Source organism: Neolamprologus multifasciatus, chromosome 6 (genome assembly GCF_963576455.1).
Source record: "Neolamprologus multifasciatus chromosome 6, fNeoMul1.2, whole genome shotgun sequence".
Classification (NCBI taxonomy): Eukaryota; Metazoa; Chordata; class Actinopteri; order Cichliformes; family Cichlidae; genus Neolamprologus; species Neolamprologus multifasciatus.
This window is the reverse complement of record NC_140444.1, coordinates 5,368,686-5,386,129: the sequence shown is the minus strand read 5'-3', so window position 1 is coordinate 5,386,129 and position 17,444 is coordinate 5,368,686. Positions and strand designations below refer to the sequence as shown.

General features: G+C 42.0%; 1 protein-coding gene across 2 annotated transcripts; it reads left to right on the top strand.

Moving 5' to 3' along the window:
* The first annotated feature begins 38 nt into the window (after positions 1–38).
* LOC146516234 (multidrug and toxin extrusion protein 1-like) lies at positions 39–17,109 on the top strand. Of its 2 annotated transcripts, none has more exons than XM_085163373.1 (16): positions 39–817; positions 2,277–2,378; positions 2,468–2,536; positions 2,759–2,907; positions 4,543–4,585; positions 5,382–5,426; positions 5,536–5,633; positions 8,629–8,726; positions 10,318–10,499; positions 10,583–10,691; positions 11,785–11,860; positions 12,170–12,239; positions 12,333–12,465; positions 14,222–14,316; positions 14,394–14,457; positions 14,531–17,109. In XM_085163373.1, the coding sequence occupies exons 2-16, from the start codon at positions 2,292–2,294 to the stop codon at positions 14,773–14,775; spliced, it is 1,563 nt and encodes a 520-aa protein (XP_085019499.1). In that variant the 5' UTR covers positions 39–817; positions 2,277–2,291; the 3' UTR covers positions 14,776–17,109. The 2 variants fall into 2 exon arrangements, with proteins under 2 accessions (XP_085019499.1, XP_085019498.1); XM_085163372.1 differs by lacking the exon at positions 39–817 and adding an exon at positions 1,157–1,703.
* The last annotated feature ends 335 nt before the right edge of the window (positions 17,110–17,444 follow it).

Here is a 17,444-nt window from a genome sequence, read left to right as displayed (position 1 = left end):
CTGACCTTGTCACATGCTCATGGACATTTTACACTACTGACTTGCTGATAGACACATTCACCTTAATTATGTTCGGTAAACAAATCATCCTTTGCTACCTTTAGTTACTTTAGTTACAACCTCATCCAGTCTCACTCTGTTTTATTGGACCCTATTTAACCCTGTTTGTTACAATATAAATATAAAAAGATGTTAAAACACCATTTAAAATGGTTACTAACTAAAGAACTTTAAAACTTTGACACTACAGTTGTAAGTGAGAGTTAAGTGGAAAGTGTTACTAACAGTGTTGGGAAGTAACGGAATACATGTACCGCCGTTACGTATTTAAAATACAAAATATGAGTAACTGTATTCCGTTACAGTTACCGTTTAAAAAGGTGGTATTTAGAATACAGTTACATTGTTGAAATAAATGGATTACACGGCGGTACTTCCCTGTTTCATATTGTGGCGGGTCAGGCCTGTTTGGGTTTTGTTTGACAGCTACGTTCAGTTGTTCCAGGCGGCAGTTGCGGTTGCCATGGTTACAGGGTGAAGCTCTCTCTCTCTGCGTGTTTCCTGGGTGAGAGAGGCCTTTTTGTTGTTTTTGTGCTAAGCTAATAGGCAGAATGCTACCGGTATAGCTCTAAAGAATGTAGCATCATAGGCAGTGTAGTCCGTGCTGCAGGGAGAATGGACTGCCATACCCGTTATGTGTCTGTGAGCGAGGGAGGGAAAAAAAAAAAAGGAAAAGTACAAGCTGTCATGGGAGCTGGAAGCATGTAAATATAATAATAACCACTGCAGCCAAGAAGAGTGCCTGACGAGCCCAGTTGTAAGTAAGCTATTAAGACTGGACTGTACACCGTGTTCGTGTTTTCCTCCAAAAACAATAAGTTCTGTTGGAGCAGCCTTTCAACACCTCTCTCTGTCTCTTGCTAGCAAAGTTGACCCAGACAACAAAGTAAAGCTATTTTTCGGCTACGAGCCCGACACAGAACCCACCGTATTAGTCAGAGGTCCCTTTACTACGGTTCGGTAATAAATAAGTAATAAATCACAGCAATAGTAAATTCATGTAGTTGTAAACAGCATGATAATATATTAAGTAATCCAAATTATTCCGTTACGTTACTCAACGTAACGGAATACTAAGTAACGTAAGTATTACGTAACGGAATACGTTACAGAATACATTTTGGGGCATGTATTCTGTATTCTGTAATGGAATACATTTTAAAAGTAACCTTCCCAACACTGGTTACTAAAGAATATCACCAGCATCTTTTAACTGTCATGTTAATGATCAACTGTAAATGAATGCTTTATTTGTATAAGTGTATTGAGTATTTTGCAATAGCAGAAATCACACCTAAACAGAGACAAGAGTTGGTTGGCTGTAAGGATGAGGAGGACAGAATGTGTCTGGCCCCTCCTCAGACTCCTGCGCTGGTTATCAAACCAACAACATTTTCTTCTGCCTGAGTGACAGAAATCACCCAGAGCTGTTTGTCAAGAGGATCTGTATTTGTTCAATCATGGACTCTTCTGGGGAAGAAACAGGAAAATGCACAGAGGCAGTGAAAGAGGATTTAAAGGAAGGTGCAGCGGCTGCTTGCGCACATAGCTCCCGAGGCTGTTGCCAGAAATGTGTCCCTCGGTTTATTCCGTCAGTTTACCGCAATGAGCTTGTGCAACTTTCCAAACTGGCGGCACCAGTGGTAAGACTGTGTAAATTTGAAGCTCATTTGAAGTTTGTCACACTCTCTGTCTGTTGTTACTGACAGGAAGAACGGATTTACTACAGAAGATGCACCATGTGTCAATAAACTGAAATTTGATTTAAACGTGGGACCTGGACCCTGGTTTACTGTCTTATTAATTAATACATTAAATGTTATTTATGTTATTATGAAGTCCTGTTTCTGAATGGACCTCAAGCACTGTAGGACTGTACTGTGTATATCTGTTTAGTATTACAATCATTTAATTTTAAATTAAGTTACGATGTTTTTTATGCATTATTTGGATTACATATCAAATTCCTACATGTTTTCTTTAAGCCCCCAAAACATACAATTGCTTATGTTTTTACTATTTTTACTCTTTATCGTGCTGCTGTAACACAGAAATTTCCCTTGTGGGAAGTATCTATCTATCTATTTTAGATATTTTGGTAAAGATGTTTAACATCTTTAAGTTACTAAATGTTTTAATCATATTCATTACTTATTTATGTTTCCTTTAAATGTATTTCTAAATACAACACAGAGTCAGTATCTCCTCTTCTTCAGGTCATTTCCCAGTTGATGATTTTCATGATCGGTTTTGTCAGCACGGTGTTCTGTGGTCACCTGGGGAAAACTGAACTTGCAGCTGTAGCATTATCAATTGCGGTGAGCAGACATTTCAGTGCCTTTGTTTTTGAACCGTAAATATGCATCATTTTTTACCCCAGTTTATGCATGTTGTGTTTTGTTTGCAGGTAGTTAGCGTCACTGGTATTTCCATTGGCAGCGGTCTGTCGTTAACTTGTGATACCCTCATATCTCAGGTAGGGTCCTCACCGGAGCTTTCACTTTATTTGTGTAACCAAGACAAACACAAGCAGCACAGCTGGGTTCCCAGGTTCTCCTGGAATCGCCTTTTAAACATCTCAACACTGAGCTTTTGTGCGGAGTTATTTTTCTTTGATCAGTCATACCCTTGTTCTTTGGTGGGATTCTGCTTTTTCCAACTTTTCTCACCCGAGCGTCTGTCTACCTGTTTCACGCAGACGTATGGGAGCGGTAACTTGAAGCGTGTGGGTGTGATTCTCCAGAGGGGAGTTCTGATTCTGCTGCTGGCCTGTTTCCCTTGTTGGGCCATCCTCATCAACACTGAGCCTCTCCTACTTGCTGTCAAGCAGAGTCCAGAGGTCGCCAGGTGAGCCGTTATTAACCAGCAAAAGCAGACACGTGGATGTTGTGACACTGCTGAGCATGTGTTTGTCTCACTCTTAAAGAAACGCAAGTTATGCAAAATGGCAAGCACTGTTAGTTAGTGGTCCCTCGCTATAACGCGGTTCACCTTTCGCTGTTTTGCGGATTTTTTTTGTGCAATTTTGCATGTTTTTTTGTTTTTATGTTTTTACAGTGCATTGTGTCCATGATCGGCTGTCCATTGTCAACCAATCTCCTCCGTGCCGTGTCTCCTGTACAGTACAGAATGCATTCAGCTTGTCAAATTTACATAAATCTTCGATCACTAGCAGTGTGACTGTGAAGTGCTGTACTGTATGTTTGTAAGTTTTCTCCCCAACAAAAACAACAATGTCGACGAAACGTTTTGCACCATCAAAGGCACCTGCGGTAGCACCCAAGATACAGAGAAAGATGCAAACCATCTCACAAATGTTGGACCTCTGGACATGCTAAAGTACGGAGCCCCGCAGGGGACATGGGAGAAAAAAATAATTAAGACGGACTTTTGCGAGATCTCGCAAAACTATCTCGGGATCTCGCAAAACTTTTGCGAGATCTCGCAAAACAAACTCGGAATCTCGCAAAATAAACTCGGAATCTCGCAAAACAAACTCGGGATCTCGCTAAAGTTTTGCGAGATCTCGCAAAAGTTTTAGCCGCATTCTTCCCATTAGCTCGAAGCTAACGGGAGGTCGAGACCTCCCGTTAGCTTCGAGCTAATGCCGGGAGGAACACCGCTTTCCCGGCACATCGTGCCTCGACCGCCCGGTCGGCTTCGAGCCAGCGTCCGAAGAATGCGGCTAAAACGTTTGCGAGATCTCGCAAAAGTTTTGCGAGATCCCGAGTTTGTTTTGCGAGATCTCGCAAAAGTTTTGCGAGATCCCTAGTTTGTTTTGCGAGATCTCGCAAAAGTTTTGCGAGATCCCGAGTTGGTTTTGCGAGATGTCGCAAAAGTCCGTCTTAATTTTTTTTTCTCCCATGTCCCCTGCGGGGCTCCGTACTAAAGGAAGGTAGAAGTTACCGTATTTTTCGGACCATGAGGCACACTGGATTATAAGGCGCATTAAGCAAAACAAAACAGTCAGATAATTCAAACTTTACTCAACTCATTGTTCTTGCTTCCTCTATTTCCGTACCATTGATTCATTAATGTTGACTTCTCTGGCAGCTGCTCTATTCCCATGTTCTGGACCTGAAAACAGGGTTTGATCTTTGGCTTCATTCTTTAATACTGGGCTTATTTTTCTACGAAGGTTTGAACTTTGAGAGTGCTTAAACAGGAGAGAAAAGTGTGAAAATGTTCATGCCTGTCTGAGAAAAGTGTATAAAGTGTGTAGTGACGGGTTTTACAGCCTAAAAACAACATATTTTTTAGAACGTAACTCGAGATAAACGAGGGATCACTGTAATGCAGTAATCGAAAAGCACATTATACCAAACCTCATAGTTTGACCACCTGTAGCAGCAGAAACCAGCTGTTAAATCTTAACTTAGTAAAAGAACAAGCAAAATGGTATGTAACCTTAATTTATGTGCAGTCAAATGTCACCATCATCAGTTTCACAGGCTTACTTTGTCTTTTCATTTCCACACGAAGCCTCTCCCAGCTCTATGTGAAGATCTTCATGCCCGCTCTGCCGGTGAGTTTGATAGGATTTGATGCAGATTTGGAAGGTGTTCAATATTTAAACAAAAGGCAGGTTGATATCCAGAACTGAGGGTCTTAACAACAGATGTAGTGCTATTTAAGATCCAGAGTTCATCGGTCACACTTGAGCCGTGGCTCAAGTTATCTACTAATCTCAAGGTTGGTAGTTTGATCCTGAGCTGCTCCAGTCTGCATGCCAAATGTCCTTCAGCAAAATAGTAACCCCAAGTTTCTCTCCAATGAATCCATTGGAGTGTGAATGTTAGATAAAAAGCACTTAGGCATGCTTGCCTAACCCTAAATGTGATCTCCTCCCTTTTGCCCCCAGATCTATGGGCGTTGGTGCTGACGGGTGAATGAGACGTGTTGTAAAAAGCACTTTGAGTGCTCTGAGAGATTAGAAAAGCACTTTATAAGAATCAGTGCATTCACCATTTATCATGTTTGACTTGGTATTCGTTTCTAATGAGATTTAAGTTTACATTGTTCAACAATACTGCTCAATCTCTAACTTTGATGCCCCCCTCTCATTTATTCTTGGTTGAATTTTGAGGCATAAACTATCCGACAAAGTGGATGAGGGTTAATAAGTTGCAGTGGAGGTGTATAAATGTATAGAATCTGTGATACATTTTATTTCTTTGATTTATTATTAATTATTTGACATGTTCATTGTTTTCATTGAAAAGTGTTAGCGTGCTGATTAACCTAAGTTCTGATCATGTGCTCAAATTTGTTCTTCACTTCTGTCAACGAGTCTCTTATAATTTAATGTTTGCTTTCTTCAGGCTGCTTTCATGTACCAGCTGCAGGGGAGGTATCTTCAAAATCAGGTGCAGTGCTTTTGAAGCATGCATATGGCCTACATTACATTACATTAACTGGTTGTGCATTTAAAAAATTAACATGAATATTATTTGTATTTTGTGCTTTGGTGTACAGGGAATTATATGGCCTCAAGTTATAACTGGAGCAATCGGAAATGTCTTTAATGCAATAATCAACTACGTCCTCATCCATCAGCTGGATTTGGGTGTTGCGTAAGTTTTCCTCCATCATTCCTGTGACATCATTGGTTGAATGTAACTCTCAATTCAGTCAGTGAAAACTATATGTGTTTTAAATTCTTTATCTAAATTCATGATCCAGTGAATTTAGGTGAATTACCACAGGTTTTATGGTGTGTTGGTAAATTTGCAGACCCAAATGCAGGACACAAGGATCAAGTGTCCTGAAAGCTCCGTCTGCACATGATGGAAGGAAAGAAGGGTTAGATGTAACAGGCATACACATTGATAGTGGTTTCAGTTTAAAGTGCTTAATTTGAAGCAAACAACATCTATCTAATAAGAAATCAATACCAGGCTTCGGAAGACTATAAAACCCATAAGCACAAGGAAATACAAAGCAGCACTATTGAAAAAAATATATATAACATAATGTAGAACATGAATATAAATCCATCCATCCATCCATCCATCTTCATCCGCTTTATCCGGGGCCGGGTCGCGGTGTAGCAGCCTAAGCAAAGAGGCCCAGACCTCCCTCTCCCCAGTCACCTCCTCCAGCTCATCCGGGGGAACACCAAGGCGTTCCCAGGCCAGCCGAGAGATATAATCTCTCCAGCGTGTCCTGGGTCTGCCCTGGGGCCTCCTCCCGGTGGGACATGCCTGGAACACCTCACCCAGGAGGCGCCCAGGGGGCATCCTTGTCAGATGCCCAAACCACCTCAGCTGGCTCCTTTCGATGTGGAGCAGCAGCGGCTCTACTCTGAGCCCCTCCCGGATGGCCGAACTTCTCACCCTATCTCTAAGGGAGATGCCAGCCACCCTTCGGAGGAAGCTCATTTCCGCCGCTTGTATCCGCGATCTCGTCCTTTCGGTCACTACCCACAGCTCGTGGCCATAGGTGAGGGTAGGGACGTAGATCGACCGGTAAATTGAGAGCTTTGCTTTTACACTCAGCTCTCTCTTCACCACGACGGACCGGTGCAGCGTCTGCATTACTGCAGCCGCAGCCACAATCCGTCTGTCGATCTCCGGCTCCCTTCTCCCATCACTCGCGAACAAGACCCCGAGATACTTGAACTCCTCCACTTGGGGCAGGACCTCATCCCCGACCCGGAGTGGGCACTCCACCCTTTTCCGGCTCAGAACCATGGCCTCAGATTTGGAGGTGCTGATCCTCATTCCCGCTGCTTCACACTCGGCTGCGAACCGCTCCAGTGCGAGCTGGAGGCCCTCACCCGATGAAGCCAACAGAACCACATCATCCGCAAAGATCAGAGATGAGATCCTGAGGCCACCAAAGCGAAAGCCCTCCGCCACTTGGCTGCGCCTAGAAATCCTGTCCATAAAAATTATGAACAGAACCGGTGACAAAGGGCAGCCCTGGCGGAGCCCATCACCCACCGGGAACGAGTCCGACTTATTGCCAGCAATGCGAACCAAGCTCTTGCACCGGTTGTATAGGGATCGAATGGCCCGTAGCAATGGGCCAGACACCCCATACTCCCGCAACACCTCCCACAGGACACCCCGAGGGACACGGTCGAATGCCTTCTCCAAGTCCACAAAACACATGTAGACTGTTTGGGCAAACTCCCATGCACCCTCAAGTAACCTCGAGAGGATGAAGAGCTGGTCCAGTGTTCCGCGACCAGGACGAAAACCGCATTGTTCCTCCTGCATCAGAGGTTCGACTAGCGGACGAACTCTCCTTTCCAGCACCCTGGCATAGACTTTCCCGGGGAGGCTGAGGAGTGTGATCCCCCTGTAGTTGGAACACACCCTCCGGTCCCCCTTCTTAAAGATGGGGACCACCACCCCGGTCTGCCAATCCACGGGTACTGCCCCTGATCTCCACGCAACATTGCAGAGGCGTGTCAACCAGGACAGCCCTACAACGTCCAGAGCCTTCAGGAACTCGGGGCGGACCTCATCAACACCAGGGGCTCTGCCACCAAGGAGTTGTTTAACTGCCTGAGTGACCTCGCCCCCGGAAATTGGCGGGTCATTCCCCTCATCCCCAGACTCTGCTTCCTCCTCGGAAGACGCGTCAGTGGGATTAAGGAGATCCTCGAAGTATTCCTTCCACCGCCTGACAATTTTCTCAGTCGACGTCAGCAGCGCTCCGCCAGCACTATACACAGTGCAGGTAGAGCACCGCTTTCCTCTCCTGAGACGCCTGACGGTTTGCCAGAACCTCTTCGAGGCAGTCCGAAAGTCTTTTTCCATGGCCTCTCCGAACTCCTCCCACACCCGAGTTTTTGCTTCAGCCACTGCCCGAGCCGCATTCCGCTTGGCCTGTCGATACCTGTCGGCTGCCTCCGGAGTCCCACAGGCTAACCAAGCCCAATAGGACTCCTTCTTCAGCCTGGTGGCTCCCTTCACCTCTGGTATCCACCATTTGGTTCGGGGATTACCACCACGGCAGGCACCAACCACCTTGCGGCCGCAGCTCAATGCAGCAGCTTCGGCAATGGAGGCGCTGAACATGGTCCATTCGGACTCGATGTCCCCCGCCTCCCTCGGAATGCTGTTGAAGCTCTCCCGGAGGTGTGCGTTGAAGATCTCGCGGACTGGGGCCTCTGCTAGTCGTTCCCAGCACACCCTCACTACGCGTTTAGGTGCACCAGGTCTGTCCAGCGTCCTCCCCCGCCACCTGATCCAACTCACCACCAGGTGGTGATCAGTTGACAGCTCAGCCCCTCTCTTTACCCGAGTGTCCAAAACATATGGTCGCAGGTCTGGTGATACGATTACAAAATCGATCATCGACCTACGGCCTAGAGCGTCCTGGTGCCACGTGCACTTATGGACACTCTTATGTGAATATAAATTGTTTCTCAAAAACCTAAAAGGAATAATGAACTGACAGCAAATTTGAAACCCATCCATCCTCTTTCACTTGTCCTTTTACAGGGTTACGGGGGGCTGAAGCCTATCTTAGGGTGCTTGAATTGTCACCTGTAAATATGGAGCTTTAATTGTTCTTTTTCCCCTTCTTTTAATCTCTAATGTTTTTATCTTCTAGTGGATCAGCAGCAGCCAGTGCCATCTCCCAGTATTTGTTGGCATCAGTCTTATTCATTTACATGTACATGAGAGGTCTGCATAAGGCCACATGGGCAGGTCAGTCATTTTACTTCTACAGGGATCCTGAACTTGCTGAAATGTTTTGATTTTGCTGTGTCATTCTTATTTCCAATTCTGTCCAATAATTTCATCATGTTGCATCATTCAGCTTTGTGACCTTTCATACCTGAAGTTTTCCATTATAAATACTCCAGAGTTTAATGTTTGACAAAAATAGTCATACTCTATAACTGTGGCGTGCAGTGTGGATGAGAGGTTATTCTTTAACTCTGCGGTTCCAATAAACTTCAAGACATCTCTGTAATAGTTAAAATGTGTGGGATTTAAATATTGTTTAATAATAATGTCTGATTTATGCAAATTCCTCATTAGTAATTGTTGATCCGAGGCCCATAGTTAAATCATAATTTAAACCAATAGTTTGAAAGATGACATATAGAGTCACTCTGACCCAAGGTTATTATCGTTAACGAAAACTAACGAAATAACGAAAACTAGAAGTGAAAAAACATTTTCGTTAACGGAAATAAAAATAAAAACAAAAACAAAAAAAGGAAAACTAACTAAAACTATAATGAGTGTTCACAAAACTAACTAAAATTAACTGAATTTATAGCAAAAATGTGTTTAGTTTTCATTGATGTGTGCGTGTCATACAATAGTCAAGGGTGAAAATGAAGTTTAGTTTCCAGATTTTTTTCTTGCTGTGTCTCATTATGCCAGCAGGTGGCAGTACGTTAGTCGAGTCGTCTGTGTTGCTACTCCGTCCACGCGCAGAATCATGTCAGGAAAAGTCGGAAGAAAGCGCCAGAGTCCAATTTGGGATTACTTTGAATATGACTGTGTTTTGGATAAAGCATGTGTCTTGTAGTGGAAAGAGACAAATTATGAGGGACATTTCTAAAGGGAAAAAAATTCGACAAACCTTAAAGTGCACTTGAAAAGCTCACACAAGAAGGCTAACCTAGCTTACCTTGAGAAGGTAAGGGAGCACACTCAACCCTCATCCCCAGAAAACAGAAGCTAACCCCAGGCAAGGCAGCGTGATGCATCCCGAGACAACAGGACGGGGATATCTACACAACTGTGTGAGTCAATTACCTTCAAAAAGTTTATCAATTCACTTGAACCAAAATTACGAACACCCGGTGCTGCGAGAGTTAATAGTCTCATTGGGGCCAAGATATACATTTTATAGTTGCCTGGTATCAATGGTTGTTCATCTGCCTTTATTTATTTATTTATTTAAAGAACCCATAGGTGGGAATGTGAGTTGTTTGTCTCTGCATGTTAGCCCTGTGACAGACAGGCGACCTGTCCAGGGTGCAGGGTATGGTAGCTGGAATAGCAACACACCCAAGGATAAGCAGAAGAGAATGACTGATATGATGAAACTGGGATTTTGTTACACTTAATTATTGCAAACACAACTAAAACTATAACTGAAACTAATCAAAACTAAACTGAAACTAAGGATTTTCAAAAAAATTAAAACTAAACTAAACTAGCAAACAATTGGTAAAAACTAATTAAAACGATATAAAATTGAAAATCTGAAGTCAAAACTAAATAAAAATAAAAACTAATGAAAATTGCAAAACTATTAAAACCCTGCTCTGACCCACAGGTTGGTCCCTCGACTGTCTCCAGGAGTGGGGACCCTTTGTCAAGCTGGCTGTCCCCAGCATGCTCATGCTCTGTCTGGAGTGGTGGGTGGTTGAATTGGGAGGATTCCTGGGCGGTGTGATAAGTGAGGTCGAGTTGGGAGCTCACTCGATAGCCTACCAATTGGCTATTACAGCATACATGGTAATTCCAGTGAACCTTTTGACTTTTGCTTATATGTTGACCTGGCGTTACATTTTGAAATTACACATGGATTATTCCCATAGCTTCCACTAGGAGTCTCTGGTGCTGCCAGTGTAAGGGTTGGGAATGCACTTGGTGCAGGAAACATCGAGCAGGCCAAGCTGTCGTGCAAAGTCCCCATCATCTGTGCATGTAAGAACCAACACACTAAGTATTATTGTCTGTGTTAAATGAACAGAAAAAAGTAAAAATACTGCTAACTGAGCAGTAGCAGGATTAGTTTTATTTCATGCTGAGCTTCATGACATAAGAATATGAAGTAGAATACATTTCATAAAATATAAATGAACTATTCATCCATCCAGCCACCTTCCAACAGTGTATCCAATTAATGGTAGATTAATGGTGGACTCACGGTGCCAAGTCCATCACAGGGCCAACTCAGAGATAGACAACCATTCATATTCATGTATACAGTGACATTAGAGCCATTAACTAACCTAACATGCATTTCTTTGGTCTGGGAGGAAGCTCGAGTACCTCCACAACCCATACAGGGTCCATGGCTGTTCCGTCAACATAAGGGTTCACCACAGGGGGTAGCTTTGCATGATTGATCTGGCAGTTTTATGCCGGATACTCATCCTGACACAGTCCCAAAGGGGATTTGTCTCCAGTTGAAATTGAACCAGTGACCTTTTGCTTATAAAGCAAATGTGTAAATCACCAAATTATGGACCAGTTTGTTTACCCGACCCTGGGCAAAATAGTATGTAGTTGATATGCATTAGAACAACATGTTGAATAAACTGCGATAAATTTGTGGACTATGTATACTTCATGTAATTTTGAGCCTGCAGTTAAACTTGAACCCTTTAAATCCCAGGGTATCGTATTTGATACATGCCTTTTTGTGATCATCAGCGTGTAGCGAATGTGATTCAAGTTAAAACTCATATATGCTGATTAAAATTTGATATATATTTTGTCTAAAGGTTCAACAAACAGTCCATTATCAAAAACTAAAAGATTTCTGGCAGTTATATCATGGTTTAGGTTCTAAAGTGTTAACAGAAATTCAACTTGTGCCTTGTTTGTGAACTTGTTTTTGTTGTTAAACGTGAATGCTGTACAATCGTTCCACTTTGGAAAAAGAAGAATAATGAAATTACAGTACATTTTTCACCACAACTGTATATAAACTGTAAAGTTGGTCACCTTTTGTGTTCCTTGTTTTTCTGTTTTTCCTGTGATTTTAATATTTAAATGGTTTTTCTCATTGCAGTCATAATTGCATGCTTTGTTAGTATTATTTTTGGCGTCTCAAAGGATGTCATCGGATACATTTTCACATCAGAGCCGTAAGTATCTTTGACCTTTAACCTTGATTCCAGGAAGAGTTCCTCTCTTATTTATTGCTTCTTTAATTACATGTATTATTCAAGATAATCATTTACACCTTTGTCCCAGAAACATGTTGCCCTTGTTATCCAGTTTCAGTTAACTAAAACAAGCCTATGTGAGTGCTATAATCAAATAAATGCATTGTCCATGTGTCCCATTGTATTAAAGGTTTTGTTTTCATTAAGTTTCATATGTTTATGATGTTTGACAATGTTTGTGAATGTACAGACAGATGTACTGAAGCTGAAACTGCACATTTCTTTTAGCGATATTTTGCAGAGGGTTTCTGACCTCATGTTGATATATAGTTTCTTGCATCTTGCTGATGCAATTGCGGTAAGAAATGATTTTACAGCAGTGATCGACATTTCAGGCTAATACTGTCAAATATAAAATGTGATTCAGAGAAATCCGTGTTTGTGTTTACAGGGTGTGGCTGGAGGAGTTGTCAGAGGTGTAGGAAAACAGTCGGTTGGTGCTCTGTGTAACCTGGTCGGGTACTACTTTTTTGGCTTACCCATTGGCGTGTCTCTGATGTTTGCAGCCAAAATGGGGATTGTAGGTGAGGACTGAGTGAGGGTGGCATTCCAAGCTCCTTTGTTTTCCTTCATAGCATTGGATTGATATCACATATTCAAGACAAGAGAAAATAAGATATGTCGTACTTTATTTATCCCTAATTTTATATAATAACAATTAATCTTATTATATTCATTAAACAAAATCAGACATTTTGGTAGTTTTCTAGTCGAGTATGTTATAATAATGCCAGGGAGGAAAGACATCAGCAGTGACTTTGGGGAAGCATTTGTTGCTGTGCATCAAGGTCTGACAGAAGAAAGTCTCTTCTGTCCAAAAAGAACATAGCAGCATGGATTAGGTTTGCAATATTGCATCTGATGGAACAATGTTCTTTGGACAGGCAAGAAGAAAGTGGAGATGTTGGGCCATGCAAACTTCAATGCACACCACAATTGTAATGGAGCGAAGGTGATTTTATTTCCACAGTGTCTTTTAAAGGAGGGAAACCTTCCTCCAAACGGACAGAGCAGTAGAGCCGCCAAGGGAAAGCACAAGAATTAAAAACTGTATAATTAAAATAAAATTTATTATATTTAAATAGTTAAAAATGTAAAATGAATTAAAACAACCCTGGCCAGGGGTCAACACAATAAAAATCAATAAAACACAACATTAAAAGTCCAGTGGGGTCCGCCACGGTATAAAAGTCACGAAGAATTAAAAATCCAGTGAAGCGGTGCAGAAGGGAAACCCGGCGGCGTCCTCGCCTTCTTCTCCGCGTTCTGCGCCCCGGTGCGCTAAAGAAAGGGAGGCAGCGGCAGTCACTACTCTTTTAGGCAGCTTTCATTCATTAAAAGGGGACAAGTCAAAAGACTTACCCCGGGTGGGCAGAGCTCTTAACTCTGCCCGCCGCTTCTTTATAACCGCCAATCGGCACCAGCCCGTCCGCCGCCTCTAATTTCCCGCAGACGCGTAATCTGGCCTCCTGTTGCTGCAGCAGTCCCTGCTTGCTGGCGCTGTATCCTCCTCCCCTCACCTTAACGCCAAGCTCCACCAGCCTTATGTGTCACTGAGCACTCTGTAAATTACCACTCCCTTTCCTCTCAGGTGTGTCAAATTAGTAAAAACGGGAAAAGGGCGGAGTCTCTCCAGGACAAATTGACAGATGCAACCAAAACATGCAGTATAAAAAATAAGCACACTTTACATTAAAACACAGCAAAGCAAAACAACATCCGTCCTTCCCTGGATGACACAATCACCATCCCAAGCAAAGCACCTCGCTTCTGCGTTTTCTGCTTAGTTTTTGCTAAAGACGTATCATAATATGCCATATGCTGCTATACATCTAAAGTTGTATTTAAATAATGTTAGAACCTGATGAGGATCAGGCAATACTGGTTGTTAACAGTTGTAACTAAACATATGAATAGACTGAACATAAACTTAACAGAAACCAGACCCTAAAATGACTCCGACTGGGCATTTCGTGGGTCCAAATAAATGAAACAGGTGCAGCCTGAAGACAATGTGAGGAACAGAAAAATAAAAAATGTATGTGCATCGTAAAAGTAGAATGATTTTCACTAGGATGTCTTAGGCTTGTGTGAATTTAGAAGGGACACACACCACAGCAGGTTCAAGCCTGTTTATTCCAGCTGAATAACCAGTGTATGTTGTGTCTTTCAGGTTACAGGTGGATTGTGACAAATGCGTGCTGCGGTCAGAAATTAGCTGTACTCCCTGCTTGTCAAAAAAACTATTATTATCTTCTTCTTCTGTTTTTTCTGCTGTAGGATTTTGGACAGGCCTTGCGGTTTGCGTGTTAGTGCAGGCGATCTTTTTCATCACGTTTTTGTGCAAACTCGATTGGAAGAAGGCTGCTGAAGAGGTGCACACCTGCATCTATCGACAGTTTATCACAGTTTCATTCATCAAAGCATGTCATTAACTGTTGTGTCTGATCAGGCTGAAGTGCGAGCAGGAGTCCGCGTCAAAGAAGAAAAAGACACGATCGAGATGGAAAATAGAGGTGAGTGGGCAAACTGGCTGAAACAGTCCCGTTATTACAGTGTCTTATTCATGCTTCTCTTTCCAAACCCTAGACTCTAATCACATCCAGACCCCAATCAGTACTATTGCATCCAGTGGTGAGAGCGCCGGGGTGGACCACGTATACATGGAGATGCAAATACCAGAAGAGAGTAAAACCACCAACACCACTACAGTGGGAGATGTTCTGTCAGTGTCACAGCTGGTGTTACGGCGCGGCCTGGCGATACTCATCATGATCCTCATCCTCGCTGCTGGAGTCATTACCAACACCGTCCTCACCCCGCTGCTCAAATGATGTAATGGGTTAAATGTATTGTTGTGTACATACATTTAAAAAAATACCACTTTTTCTTTTATTTGCCTTAATCAACATATCACAAAAAGATATCAGAAATACCAAAAGAAAATTAAAGAATTTAATTTAATTTAATTTCTCTTCTGTCTAATTATGTTTCTTTTACAGAAACTATGTATTAAATAGCATATTTATTTATAGCTAATAGCTAATAATAGTTGTATTTCTGATTTCATATAAGGTTTTTTTTAGTGTTTATTAATGTTTGCTAATTATATGTTTTAAATAAAGATTAGATTCACATTCAGATACATATCAGCCTATGCCATAAATGACATCTTCTCAGACAGTTTCATCAAACAACCAGTACTGTTAATTATCAATGTCCATAACAGCAAATCTAGCACAGTTCGACTCTGAAGTCGAGTTTTTACCCATCTAATCTTTGTGGCTGTTTATGTGCCTCCCTCTGCTAACCCCACATGTGACATTATCCACTCTGTCATAGCCAATTCAATTCAAATTCTTTATTGTCCCACAAGGGGAAATTAGTTTAGCAGCAGGCAAAATAAAAGTAAACAAAACAATAATATAAAATAATAATGACAATAATAGTAATATACAGTCACAGGACGGTCATTTGCCACTAAGGAGATGGGATGCAGTAGGGATAAAAGAAACCTGGAGTCTTGGTCTTCCTCACAGGTACTCTAAAACGGCGCCCACAAGGCAACAACTCAAACTCACTGTGAAGTGGATGGTTCAAACAATTAACAATAGAATGAGCCTTCCTAAGCACATTTTTGTTGTAAATGGCCAAAAGTCCATCTTGCCAGCGCCCTGAAATTTTGCTAGTAGTTTTTACCAGAAGTCCCAACTTATTCATATTCTTCACCGTCAGGTTACCAAATCAGGCAGCGAAAAGACATCATTCAATAAAACTTCTACAAAACAAAGACAACATCTCAGATGAGACATTAAAGGATCTCATTTTCCTTAAAAAAGAACAGTCTTTGTTGAACTTTTTTAGGCAAGGCAAGTTTATTTGTATAGCACAATTCAACAGCAAGGTGATTCAAAGTGCTTTACAGAGACATTAGAAACAAAAACAAATAAAAAGCATGATTTAAAATTGATTAAAACAAGCAAACAAACAAACTAACTAATTAACAAACAAACAAACAAACAAAACAGTATATAAAATCAAAACAGATAAAATCAGTAGTTAAAATGTAAGTTTTGAAATTTAAGCTTAAAAGTGTGGATTTGGTGCTTTATTCAAATGCAGCTGAGAATAAGTGAGTCTTCAACCTGGATTTAAATAAACTGAGTGTTTCAGCTGATCTGAGGCTTTTAGTAGTGGCATCAGATTGAAATGCAGCTGGATGCCTCTCTTGTGTCCTGGATTGTTGACTTCCGCCACTGCACAGAGACCTGTCATCTTCAGAGGTTTTCTGATGACTCTGCAGTGGCTGGATGGATCAGTGTGGGTGTTGAGAGAGAGTACCGGGCTGTGGTTGACTCCTTTATCAATGTGGTGCGAGCACAATCATCTTGATTGTGGACTTTAGGACGACCAGGAAACCTGCGTCCCCTGCTTCAATCCATTGCCACATACCTAGTTTCAGGGACTAAGATGCACGGAGAGGAATGGAGAATTTGCAATTTGAGAAATGAGACCCAATAAAAACTAAATTTGGAAGACGATAACAAATCACAGCACAGTGTGATGCATGACCTTAATCATGTGATTTAGCATGTTTTGGTTTTTTGTTAGCTCACAAAATTTGTGGCATTGTTCCTCCTGATGACTGTTCAGATAAGCCAACTGACCTGACATAACATATTTCCAAGACAAGCAGCTTGTCCACTCGAGGGCTGGCAGCAGGAGTCAGCCAACATCCTGTTATACAAGAGGCATATAAGAGGTCAATAGAGTCACATCCTGAGCTGAGGTCCAGAAAGACAGTGGGAGTTTGAGTGCATAATACAGTTTTTACTATAAGTTTTTTGTGTTTACAGAAGGAAAGAAATCCAGGGAAGCCTTGAAATATTGTCATTTACCCTCTCTAACACTCTGCTTCTGATGAAGCTGGATGATAGAGATGGTCAAGAAAACTAGTGGTGAAGCAACAAAGACAAGTAATACACCCTTGTGGTTAGGAACGGAGCAAGGTCCCCTTTCCCCTTAGTGGGGTGGGTCACCTTCTCCACAGAGCCTGATTCCACCCAGCAATTCTTCCTCCCTGAGGAAGCATTTGCTTTGCAAGACCTCACGGTCACTGAACAGAAAGACTCCTAATTAGGAGTTTTCAGAGCAGAGACACTGTAAAACCCCCCTAGAGAGTTATTGCATGTTTGGTTGTGTAATTAGTTATAGCAATGATAAAGGACTAGAAAACAAAACATTTAGTTTTATAGACTTTATGACACTTTTTGCTGCCACTGACGATGGAAAAATAAAAACCTAATTCAAGCATAAAAAAGTGCTCTTACTCAAGTACAGCAGACTGAGGAGGAACACCACCTGGTGAGTAAAACTGTGACCTGTCCTTTTTAAAATTCAGTTTTGGGTAGGAAGTCAGTCACAATGTGGATTAATCTGCTGTTTACCACCCGTCTGTCTGTTAAAGATTATTTAAGATTATTTTATAGTTTGAATAAGCTTT

What these genes read in the sequence shown, in the direction of transcription:
- LOC146516234 (XM_085163372.1), top strand. Translation starts at nt 1,521, where the DNA reads ATGGACTCTTCTGGGGAAGAAACAGGAAAATGCACAGAGGCAGTGAAA. An exon ending in CAGAGTCCAGAGGTCGCCAG is followed by an intron (nt 2,908 to 4,542) that starts GTGAGCCGTTAT and finishes TTCCACACGAAG; the next exon opens with CCTCTCCCAGCTCTATGTGA. An exon ending in TGGCTATTACAGCATACATG is followed by an intron (nt 10,500 to 10,582) that starts GTAATTCCAGTG and finishes TTATTCCCATAG; the next exon opens with CTTCCACTAGGAGTCTCTGG.